Below are 12,548 nucleotides of genomic sequence, written 5' to 3'. Positions count from 1 at the left end.
ATTTATTTTTAAAACTTTCAAAGCTCAATATTATAGAAAATAATTAATTTAATTTTTAAATAATATTATGTATAAAAATAACTTATCATATCACATTTTTAATTAATAACTTTTGTATTTTTTATTTATTTAAAAAATAAAAATTTATTTTTAAAACTTTCAAAGCTCAATATTATAGAAAATAATTAATTAATTTTTAAATAATATTATGTATAAAAATAACCTATCGTATCATATTTTTAATATTAAATATATAATTAATATTAGCATTCACATGAGAGATGATATAAAATGATTGTCTAATATTTTAGGTGAAGGACTAGAACAAAAAATAAAGAAAAAAGATTGGGGAAATCAAAATGGTATTATCGTAAATAAACTGCAATCCAAGCCCAGTTGTGAAATCCCATTGACACATCCAGTACCTGTACGATATTTAAATATGACAGTGAGTGATTTCAGATCCGTGAATACTGGTCCAAACCCTAATAGGGGCTCAATTTCCATACCGATTGGATCCTAGAAAATCACCCCAAAATTCTTTTCCCCCTACACAAAATCCAGATCTCAAGAAGAAGTAGATCAGCGTTTTGATTCTCTCTCACCTAACGGGTCTAGACGGACCTTTCTTTCCCCCAGATCTCCATCACCGCGTCAGTTTCAGTGCTTTCTTGCACTAACAGGTAATTTTCTCTCTCGATTTTCAGGGAAAATTGGACTGAAAATGAAAATTTTTATTTTTTATGCCTTTGGATGGTGTTTTATCTTTCATTTTCTCTTTTGTGCATGTCATTTCCGAACATTTCTGCAAAAAAAAAAAAAAAAAAAAAAAAAAACGAAGTGCTTATTCATTTGTTTTCTGTCTGGGTTTTCTTGTACAGCTTTTTGAACTTTTTTGACGACGTAATATTTTGTCTCCGAGTTGGTGGCTGAATCGACAGTGTTTAAAATACTTTTGGTCGTCGATGTTTGATTTGGTTCTGTGGTGGAGAAGATCTAGAAATCTTTGTGATTTTCGGTAGCAATAAGCCATGAATTTCTGATTTTTAGCATGTTTTGAGGCTTGAGACTGAGTTCTAGAACTGGATCTATCGAGTCAAGTTTAGAGAGAAAAAAAATCGAAAGTAGCGTAGTTGAAAGACTGAGGATTGTGAATTTAACGATCTTGTTATGGAGACGCTTATGGTAGTGGCTGAGCACAGGAATCAGTATTGCAGTCGGGTTAAGTCACAAGGGCCCGGGCGATTTTGGTCGTCGCCGTCGAGAGACTTTCAAGGGATCAATTGCCGGAGTTTCCAATCCGCGGCGGGGATACTGCCATCCCCATTGAAGGCTGACACTACTCCTGTATCCAAACGGGCATGTTCTTCTCCCAAAACACCTTCACCATGTGTTGGTTCTGCCTCTGAGAGCAAAACACTGAGCAGAACAACTGCAAAAAGCGCTCCCATTGCTATCGATTTCAAAGGTCCTAACAGGAGGAAGTATTTCAGTGATGAGGTCTGTGATGAGGGTTTGTCGTTTTCTGAGCTCTGGGCTGGACCTGCCTACTCAAACTCACCACCCCCGAGTTCTTTGCCGATTCCAAAATTTTCAGTCCGACCAAAAAGAACTGTGTCACTTGAGTTGCCTGGTTTGGGTCCTGATGTTGAAATGCACCCAATTGCTAAGTCAGCACCTGCATCCCCAACTAGAGGGCATAGCCCTTTTACAAAAGATATTTTCCAGAGTGCCGACTCCGCGACTGAGACACTGCGTCGCATTCTCAATCTCGACATTTGTGATGACTGAAGGGATGGGGGCAACAGGCTCCTGTAAATAAGTTTTCTAGGTCAGCTTTAGGTTGTATACAGTATATAGAGGGAATAAATCAATCTTTAGTGTGTCATTTCTTGAGTTATTTAGCTTTAAGTAGTCGTGCTAGAAGAAAATGGCTGTGGTTCTGGTGGTCAACGATCTCAGGAGTTGTACCTGGAATCGGGGGATGTGGGGTTGGTCTGAGGCGGTGGTTGTTTGTTTGACAAGATGGGCTTGGTATGTGTAAAGGAAATTTGCAATGTGGATAGATGTGACCCAAAAACTTATTGAAGCGGAGGAGGTACTGTAGAAAGGATGATGCTGCTGAAGTGAATGGTTGGCATTCTAGCAAGGATGGAACAACCTGACTTTTTCTATCTATTGAAGCTGAAGGAAACCTTCTTCTAATTGAACCTTGAACTTTACCATATTAACACCTTAATATTCTCTCTGAAACATTGGTTAGTTTCACTGACATGTTTTAGATAAAGTTCTAGGATTTTAGTTCCAGTCACTATGTATATTCTTTAAATTGATGCATCCTCTGCTAATTACACACAAAACTCTGTAGGTTTCTTTTCCTCTCTTGTACCTAATTCCGTTCCTTTTTTTCAAATTTGGCCTTTTTCTTATAAATATCCTGACCTTGCTTACTGCTTAGTCTTTTTTTTTTTCCTTCTTCTTCTAGATAATCCGTTTTTATTTTGCTCTTTTGCTTCTCTGTCTTGCCTGAATTGGCGTTTCCTGATCAACCTTCAATACTCGACTTGATTTTCTTCTCTTTATTTCCCAACAATCTGACTCCCGTTTGCTTCATTCTTCGAGGGTGTCTTTCCCGTTCACCATCTTTTCTGGTTTTTGAGAAAGAAAAGTGGGAACGGATTAATGTTTGCTTCTTCTGCTTCCTCAGTTTGTATGGTCAATCCATGTTTTTCTTTATCCTCTTTGTTCATTTAGGAGCCCCTATTTCTTGTCTATGCAAAGTAGGTAACACTACTTTCCTCATATTCCTCGTAAGGGCATACTATTGTATGGAGATCGTTGACTGTACCGAGCCATTTACAAGGTAATACCATATTTTTATTTTGTTTATTAAAATTCCATATCATTATTATATGATCTTGTATTGCATGATTCGTTGGGTGCTGATTTCTTCTCGTTAGTAATGAAACAGGGTGCCAGGAAGAAGTCCTTGAGGAGGCTGCGTTTCATAGGACATGTTCAAAGCGGTTTCATACTGTAATTCCTGGGAGGAGCCAAGTTCTTTTCCCGTGTGCCGTCACTTGCGCTTGAGCATGTATCTATGTATTGCTGTTTTGTTGGTGTACCTGGTGTTCAATCGATCTAGCAGAGTTAGTTTAGTAGAGTCAATTGTTTATCAAGAATTAGTATGAACTCTTTTAGAAGTAAAGACTGTCGTCTCTTAGATCTGAACCTTGATTATAGATTTGGTACTTCTAGTATTAGTCTCGATGTTTTCAGCTTTACTACTAATATAATGTTGTCGTTGTTTCCCTTAAATGGCCCTTGTTGTCAATCATGGCGGCATTACCTATGTTAGACCTTTTTTTCTTTTCCTTTGTGTCATTGCGTGCTGAAGATAGCAAAGGGTTGATTGTTAAGTAATGATGATTTTTGAGTACTGTTGCAAAACCTTTCCATAACCGGACTTGAAAAACCGAAAATTGTTTTTAGGTGGATTTTAATTTCACGGATGGTTCTCAAATTTTATAACAATTTTATTTTGGCTCCGATTTTTAAAGCATTTCAAGAATATGCTCTCCGCTCTCAATTTATTCCTCGATTTTTTAATCTTTCTAGACTTGATCTTTCAATTTGGATCGGTTAAAAGCCTATTGGATGTTAAAAATTGTAAAGAATTAGGTCTCGTTCATGTACGGATTTGAGTTTTTAATTCAAGTTGAGACGTGATATTTTATAAGAATTTTTAATTGTAACAGAAAAAGTTAGATATGACATTTTTTAAAATTTTTAACTGTAAAAATTTAAAATTAAAAATTTAAATCAGTAAAATGAAGAAACGAGTAGTGTTTTTCCGTTAACATTACATGTATATTATGTGTATTATTATTGGATTATTATTTTGCATCAGAATCACATGTACGTTATGCCTTTGTTTTAACACCTAGTTGGCGAAAGGACAAACTAATTGCCGAAAATTAGAAAAGGCTAAAACTAATTACTGAAAATTAGGACGTTTCAAAATTGAACAGTTAAAATTGGATTGGGGTTAAGTTTAGAGATCGTTGTTTTTTTTTTTTTTTTTTTTTTTTTGGGGGGGAGGAAGGCTATATGGTACACAGGGTTGGAACTTTGATTCTCCAAGTTCTGGGAAAAGAGTGAATTCCACGTTCTGTGGTCTAGTACCTAATTGCTTATACATCTTCCTTTATTGACAAACACTGCGAAGATGCTGATTAAAGAAAAGCAACAATTATAGACAGACTTGTCATCGTCATGGTTTGTTTGGTTGTCTCGTGTCACTCGTGCTCAAGTACTCATCAAAGCATCTTATAGGTCCATCCATACTTTTTATCCTTCTTTATCACGCGCATTGGGGCCTTTATTTATGCCTTTTTCTAATTCTGTTCCTTTGGAAGACAAGAATGGAAATCGAAAGGGTAACGATGTGTTGCGGATAACATTTTGTAATGGAGCCTTGTGCGGAACAAGACGTGTTCTTGTTTTGGCCGTAACAGATGAATACTGGGTTATTTGAGTGAGAGATTTCTTTGTCTGTGTGCTAAAGAATTACTTGACTGGCAAGTACTTTTGAACTGATAAAATTTGTTGCGTTTGCATATTCTCATTTCGTTTGTCTTGTAAATTATAAGGTTAACACTTTCACTCCACTTTTTTAATATAGTTGTAAAAAAAAAAAAAAAAAAAAATGGCTTGCGAGCACCAACACTGATAGAAGATAGGTCCGATTGTATTTGTTCAAAATAATGAGCGCGAAAGTAGAGCGTGAAACATGTTGTTTCTCTAGTCTGAAAGCAACAACATGTTTCTAAGTGAAATGTGGAATGCCTTCAGAGCATATATTCCCACAAAAGCTTCTGTTCTATGAAGCCAAAGTTCCGTATCTTTTTTATTTGGTAGCAAAATGGCATCCATAATATGCGCACTGACACCTCTCACTTTCACTCTCACATGGCGTAAAGAGGAAGAAAGGCAAGAAATTAAGCTTTTTCCAGTTGCCACAGAGATAAATCATTTATTGAAAGTTGGAATATGTGGGTGTCGTTTCAATTAGTAACCCTCAGAAACAAGCTCTGAATTCATGTTTGTTGTATAACTCGCATTGGGTTTTAGATTTGGTGCCACAAAAGCTATTCCTTTACTGTCACAGTTAGATCCGTGATCTGTGATCTTTTTTTTATTAGTAGACTGACATCAAATCGTTTTGTTTGCTGTGGGAATAATAAATAAAAAGTTCTCCATTTGTTGGTCGACGCATGAAACTCTTTTTGTTTAGTTGTTTCTTTTTTTTTTTTTTTTTCTTTTCTTCATACGGCTCAGTTTAAATTGACTTTTGGGATAAAAAGGGATAAAGAAGAGTAACTGAAACCCGGAAACTGAAAAGAGATTTCGTATTCGAATGAAATGCCAAATTGTCGTATATTTCCAATTGGGTTTTTTTTTTTTTTTTTTTTTTTTTTAATCCGAGTATATTTCCAACTGGTTGACCTTAGTTGATCATGACCCCCAATAGAAATATATTTCCATTTTTTTTTTTTTTTTTGCTTGTTTTTCAATCTTTTCATTGGCAAATAAACATTGAAAGATAAAAAGATGGGGGTTTGCCGTAGGTTTTGACAATCCAACTTATTTCAACTGGTCATGTAGCATTGATTGGAGTAGAGTAGGTGTCGTTCTTATCTGATTCAAAAAGGATCAATTCAACGTCAGCTTTTGTATAAGATAATGCATATATTTTCGTAAAACTATACATTATAATAATAGGATAAATTTACAGTATTTCATATTTTGGTAAGCCAAATAATTGAACCACCATGGATCCAAAGACCTCAAGAGGATGACCATTCTCGTTAATAGCTATTTTAATAGCCAAACTCACTTATAGGTTGTTTAGTTGGGGGATTCATACCCCGATTTGAATCATGTTTCATAGTTCGTTACAGTGTTTTCTCTCATAAAAAATACACGTAAATAAAAAATAATCTAATTTTATGATTCTAATTCATGAACAAAACATCTCCTTATTTGCTTTTAGAATATAATAACTTATTTGCAATAAAACAATGGCAACTTGGTCCATTTCCTTGCACAATGACTCTGTCAACACGAGAATTAGGGAGGGTCTATGGTCTACCTAATTACGCACTTAAAAAAAAAAAAGCCTCTTTAGAAGGAATCCGCATAACAAACGTTCAAACTGATATGAAAATGTATTAAATATATGGTTTTAGCTCTACAAAACCCATATAGAATTATTTCAAGTCATCAAAACTTTGTCTGGATGTGTATGTGTCAATTTTTTTTTAATCAATCTGCCGCCGTATAATAATAAATGATTCTTTTTCATTTTTTTTTTCTTCTGGAGATATTACGGTATACGTTTGCGAATGCGGACAAAATAGCCATGAGCGGAAAGGATAAGCCACACAAGAGAGAGAAACACATCTGCATGGACAAAAAATTATTGACCCTTTACTCAACTGTGTTAATATATTATTAAGATAGAAAAATCTGCATAGTCCCACACATTATTGCAAGGTGAACGTAAAGCTTCAATACCCAGATAGGAAAAAAAAAAAAAAAAGGGAAAAAACAATAGCGGTGTTCCTTTAACACAAATTTGTGAATGTTGGTTTGATTGTTTTTTTTTTATTATTGCTAATATATATAATGTCCGTTTAGTTCGCTGATTCGAGTTTTTAATTCGAATTGAAATGTAATTTAAAATCCAAAAACTGAGGCAAAAAGGTCCAGAAGAAATCAAGTTATTTAACTTTGAACAAACAAAACAAAACAAACTCTACAGCATCTCATCCTCTCTTTATCTCTATCTGCAAGTGGAGAGGGTAACTAATCATAACTAGCTAAGAGGCAAAAGACGAGCTAGAGCAAAACTTTTCAAAAAAGGGACGACAACAAAAAAAAAAAGATAAAAAATACTAATCTAAACAGCTTTTATTCCCTAAAATCAATTATCATCATGAAGTGATCTCATTGAGCAAGAATTTGAAGCACCATGGTGTATTATAGTACTCTTCAGAACTCTGCATTTCCCACCTCATCCAAGAGCATTTCTTGGTAACGACATTCACGGCTACAAAACGCCTTCTCACCTCTTGTAAAACAAAAAAAAAAAAGAATAAAAAGATTAGAATGTGGCATAAGTAATTAATATAGTATAAAACGTTACAACATAAAAATTATTATTATTTTTTTTTTTTTTGGGGAACCATACCTGTAAATGTAAATATCAATCTTCTGCTCAAGATTCTTGTTGCAAGTGTGACAGAAGCTGAGGAAATTCTTGGAGCAAGATTTGGGTTTGTTAATATAAACACTATTATGATCATGATCATCGGATAAACAACAGTAACTCTCCACAATGCAATTGTCAAATATGTGAGTTGTCCTTGGAACTGGTCCGTGAGAGATGACGCAAGTGTAGTCCTCGGAATGCTCAACGTCGCTGACAGAAATCCACCCCGTGATTGATCTTGGAGAAATATCCTTTGTTTGGCCACAGGAATTGGCTGACCCGCATGCGGATATGTGGGAATTCCTTGTCTTGATTCCGAACTCAGCTGGGGATTTTGGAGACTGATCATGGTCATATTGATCGCTTGACAAAGTTGGGATTTGAACTCTCAGCTTATTTCCCAACACAACTTTCCTGTTACAAGGCTTGGAAAATTTCTTTCCATTAATGTTATTTTTCTGATCATCAAATGGGTCAATTAGAACAAGACCTATGCCTTTGGTACTCCCTGGGGATTTGTCCCAAGGGCGTTTGTTTCCCGGGAAAACTTTGGGGGACATGGCTTGTTTCTTTGTGTGTGAAAATGGGCTTGTGAGAGAAAAGAAAGTCTTGGTGTCTAGAACTGAAGTTGGGCTCACTAAATCATCATTCTCAGAGAAACCCTTTTTGGTAAAAGCCTTGAACCTTGGGGAAACAAAGAAAGATATTGGAGTTCTTTTGTTGTTGTAGTTTTGGGTGTGAGAAGGTTGAGAGCTGTGATCAGCCATTAAAGCTTGCTTGCTGGTCACTGCTCTAGATCTATTCCTTAGCATAATAGACTCTTGGTGTAAAATACTTCAAGGCCTGCCAAACAAAGAGATACAAAAAAAAAAAAACAAAAGTTAAAAACATTGAAAACTCAATGAAGAAGAGAGAGATTTTCTGAGAATTATTGTAATTACCGTAAATAAATATAGGAGGGGATGTTACTCAGAAATCGCTATGGATTGTTATGAGTGAGGTGTTAAAATCAAGAGTGGGGAAAAAAGGGATTTGTGTATTTTGAATCTAAGATTTTTTTTTTGTTGGGTTTGGGCTAAATCTCCGTGGCTTCCATGACTGTGGACATTAAAGAAAATAGCAAAACAATAAAGGGTTTTCTTCTCAGGAAGTGTTGTTTTCTTAGAACTAGAAAAGACTAAACTCCAATCATAACAGCCCGCATGCAAGCCATGTGATCAAGAGCAGAGACGTGAGAACGCCCTGCCATTTTTACAGCAAAACCAAGTCGTCTCTATGTGCTCTTGGTTGTCTCGTTGCAGAATTGGCATGAATTGCTTTGCTAATTCCCATGAGCAATAGCCATCATTACTACCGAGTAAATGAAATGAAAAGAAGAAAAATTTGAACTTTTTTTTTTTTTTTTTTTTTCTCTTTCTTTGATTTCCTTTTTTGGCTCTTTCTCTAAGCTTCACTTTCTGTTAGTGGGATTTTCATTTCATCCACGCCAATCAAGTCGCACTCTGTCAATTCCTCTTTATTCAGTTCCAGTCCTGCAAAATGGCCTCGAATTGGCAACTTGGAAAAGAGAGAAAGTGAGAGAGAGAGAGAGAAGAAAAAGAAAAAGGCTCTAAACTTTAAAGGGAAGAGCTTTGTTTTTAGTCCGAGCGGTGCGCGTCTTTTAAAGAGAGGAGAAAAGATGGCCCTGTGCTGTGCAGTGCTGTGTCCGAGTGTGGCCAGTTTTTGATAATATCACGAAACACGATCCGAAGTCTCGTTCGTTTTACTGATTTAAGTTTAGAATTTAAATTTTGTTACAGTAAAAAATTCTTATAAACAGTTACATCTAATTTTTTTACTACAGTAACAAGCTTTCACATAAAATCACATCTCAACTCAAATTCTAAACTTGAATCAGCAAAACGAACGAGCAAACACAAATTCCTATTTTCCTTTTTTCTTTTCTCTTTTTTTTTCTGATAAAATTTAATTATTTAAAACATTTTACGATTAGTTATCTCTCCACAGTTCACTCCGGTTAGCATTTGTTTGTGAAGGCCAAGTATATGAAAAATTTCGCGGAAATGATTAACACAGAAAAAGATAAATACGTGGATTACTGGTTAATGATCGATCACTAATTCATCAATGATTTTATTACTTATAGTAGGACCTAGCATTTACTAATGATTTATTGCTGATGAGTTAATTGCTAATTAATATCAATCGAACAGTAAAGACTATCAAATCAATTAGTGATACACTATCAAATTAATCAATTACAGATTATGAGTCGATCCATCACTAATTAAATATTTTTACAATTAATCTTTTTAATCTTACAAAACCTGTTACTTTCTATAAAAAAAAAAAAAAACTTATAACGTCATTTACTTTAAACCTAAAGTATACGGCATTGATAAAATTCTTTGTTATTACTTTTATTTTTTAAAATTCTCTCTCTCTCTCTCTTTATTGAACCGATTAATTGTTGTCGTTTTTTGCGAAGTGGTCTAACTCTTCCGTCTATCTATCTAATGCTTAGTTTTGTCGCGGAGTATCACATCACATATGAAATTGTTCACCTGTGACAGTCATGAATGCGAAAATAAACGCACGCAATTATAGGGCCAAAAAAAAAAAAAAAAAAAAAAAGAAGTTTGCTGAGATCATCCTGCGTTTTCTTTCTTTCAATTTAATGTTGTTCTGCTTTCCCCATCTCGGCGTGCTCACTCCATAAATATAAATTTTTTACAGAGGATTTTTTATTTCTTAATTTTGTTTTTGATATTTTTGGGGATTTGAATCTTTTGCCTCAATTTTATATACAAATATACTTTCCACGTGAACAGCAATATTTATAGGATCTAATGTTAGTAAACTTGAACATTGTGCACTATTGTTTTTAAATAGAAATAATCTTCATAGCTTTTAAAGTTATATGGATCATAATTTTTATTTTTTAGATTCATAACTTTTTTAGTTAAATAACTACACTAGTAAAAAGAGAATTTATCAAAAATAAAAAATAAATGTCTATACTCATAGATTCTTAAAAATAAATTTTACATTTTTACTTTAAAATAACAGTGTGAGTAGAGCCGATAATATAGGTCACGATACTGTGTGAGCCCCCGTTATTGTTAAAATGAGTTTTTTTTTTATCAGAAAGAAAAAATTATCTTAACCCATTGTGCACTTTAGGGAAAAAAAAATTATTACTACAATTTTGAAACTCTCCCAAGCCTAGGTTTAGATTTCAGTAATGTTATGCTTTGAATGAGAAGAGAAAATTCACGTTCTTCTTGAGATATAACGCGATCGGCAAAAGATTTTATGAGCATTTCTTTTGGCGTAGCTTAACATGCAGCTGCAGCTTTTAGGATTATTATTATTCATATTTTTTATTATTATCTTCTTTTATTTTATTAGCTTTTAGGATTTTGGTTCGCCCAAAAAAATAAAGGACATCCCCTTTAAAAAAATATCTCAGTATGAAAATTTCCCCCTTTTTTTTCTTTTATTACTCTCTCTATCAAAAAAAAGGGAGAGAGAGAGAGAACAAAAGAAAAAGAAAAAAAAAAAAAAAAGGAAAGTCAGAGTAGCAGGTGTTATGGACAAAGTTTTTCAGGCCCATGCTATCTACTTGCTTTCTTCCTTATTTGTAGATTGTCATTTTTGGGGCTGGGGTGGCCCAAGTTGTCATTGATCGAGGGAGAGTTTGTGGGCCTTGCTTCTTTCTTATCCAGCAATGAAGTGACAGTGGGCCCGTCAGAGGACAGAACGTGCCAGGTTGTGGGCCCATGAAAAGGAAGCGGGTGGCAAATGATGTGGGGACAGTCGCTTGTGCTGCTGATGGAGTTTAAAGAGACGTACACTGCATATACTATTTAGTTATTTTTTATTTTTTATTTAGAATCCCTATTTAGTTATTAAAAAATGCTAAGCAATATTACTAATGTTAAACACTATTATTAATAAAAAATAAATCTCATTTTTAAATTTTTTAATATTCATATTCTATTAATAAGTGGCGGTAAATACTATCGATATTTTATAATATTTTATAATATTGTACTTAAATTATTGCTTCACCCTCTTTGCGGCTTAAACAGTTGGTTGGACCCACTCAAAAAACTCAAACCCAGATGTCATCCCAAGCTCCTATCATGGGCCCTACCATTGGGGCGCGTCGTTTTCGGGTGAATTATGGGAATACGCTTTTGAAGAGTTGGTATTCAAATATACAATTCTCATGAGAAATATAAGCGTAATTTACACATAAAATGGTATATGTACAAATAAATGGACTTTAAAATTAATACCCGGCATAATTTACACGCCGGTTTATGTTTAAATTACGTTTACAATTACGTCTACTTATCTTTGACCTAATTTTTGGGCCCTGAAATTATTTTGGATAGATAACGATGCACGAGTATTGATTGATTTTTGTAATATATCGTAGATCTCTTTTTTAATCATTTCATTTTTCTCTGTTGCCCGTATTTAAGAGGTTCGTTGCTTCTTGTGCTCCTGTGGTTGCCGTCCATCATCACGATTAGATTTCCAGAGAGCGTTTAGTTTATAAATTTAAAATCATGATTTAAAATTATTCTTAATTTATGTGTGTTTTTTTATAAAAAATATATTATATCGAGTCACGAATCATGATCTGAATCATAACACATATCTTTGCTCTAAACACACCATAGATAACATCGATCATCTATGGACTACTGCTGGTGCACGTGCACTGATATGATTTTGAAGAAATATATTGTTGATGTTCCAAATATGTTGGTGCTGACATTTTGTTGCAAGAACTTTTTTTCCATAGCAAAAATCAATTGAAAAAAAAAACAGAGAGAGAGAAGTGCATTGTTTGTCATAGTTTTATATATGTCTATTATTTATGTCATTTTAATTAATTGAGTATTATTGTGATATTTTGTTTCTCTTTAATGATCAATGACAATTGTTTATATTATTTTTAGTGGAGTGACATAATATTAACAAAAAGAAAAGAGAGAAATGATACAAATAATATATATTTTTTATGTTCTTGAGTAGTATTTCTATTTTTTTTTTTTATAAAAAGAATTGAGAAAATTTCGGCTTGCAAGATTTTGACATTTTTGCCTTTTTGTAAGCGTTTTTTCTTCCATAAACGCTACGCCTCTTTTATGTTTCTAACTGCGTCTTCAGTACTCTTTTCTGATTGCAAATTCCCAACCAAAACCAAACATCTCAAATCTCACATGCAAATTCCAGCTTCCTTTTCCATTTTCTT

General features: G+C 34.0%; 2 protein-coding genes across 3 annotated transcripts; one reads left to right on the top strand and one right to left on the bottom strand.

The window, feature by feature from the left end:
- The first annotated feature begins 470 nt into the window (after positions 1-470).
- LOC21386012 lies at positions 471-3,373 on the top strand. Of its 2 annotated transcripts, none has more exons than XM_024164005.1 (3): positions 471-683; positions 882-2,863; positions 2,972-3,373. In XM_024164005.1, the coding sequence occupies exon 2, from the start codon at positions 1,171-1,173 to the stop codon at positions 1,789-1,791; it is 621 nt and encodes a 206-aa protein (XP_024019773.1). In that variant the 5' UTR covers positions 471-683; positions 882-1,170; the 3' UTR covers positions 1,792-2,863; positions 2,972-3,373. The 2 variants fall into 2 exon arrangements, with proteins under 2 accessions (XP_024019773.1, XP_024019735.1); XM_024163967.1 differs by having other exon boundaries at positions 2,961-3,373.
- Positions 3,374-6,769: 3,396 nt separating this feature from the next.
- On the bottom strand, positions 6,770-8,962 carry LOC21386011 (protein MARD1). Its single transcript, XM_010088313.2, has 3 exons — positions 8,218-8,962; positions 7,256-8,119; positions 6,770-7,135 (listed from the first exon to the last, which is right to left on the bottom strand). Exons 2-3 carry the CDS (start codon positions 8,086-8,088, stop codon positions 7,057-7,059), a joined length of 912 nt encoding a protein of 303 aa, XP_010086615.1. The 5' UTR covers positions 8,089-8,119; positions 8,218-8,962; the 3' UTR covers positions 6,770-7,056.
- Between the last annotated feature and the right edge of the window lie 3,586 nt (positions 8,963-12,548).

The sequence above is a fragment of the Morus notabilis genome, unplaced genomic scaffold (genome assembly GCF_000414095.1).
Source record: "Morus notabilis unplaced genomic scaffold, ASM41409v2 Scaffold2937, whole genome shotgun sequence".
Taxonomy (NCBI): domain Eukaryota; kingdom Viridiplantae; phylum Streptophyta; class Magnoliopsida; order Rosales; family Moraceae; genus Morus; species Morus notabilis.
Note: the sequence above shows the minus strand (reverse complement) of the source record. Positions and strands in the feature narration are given on the sequence as shown.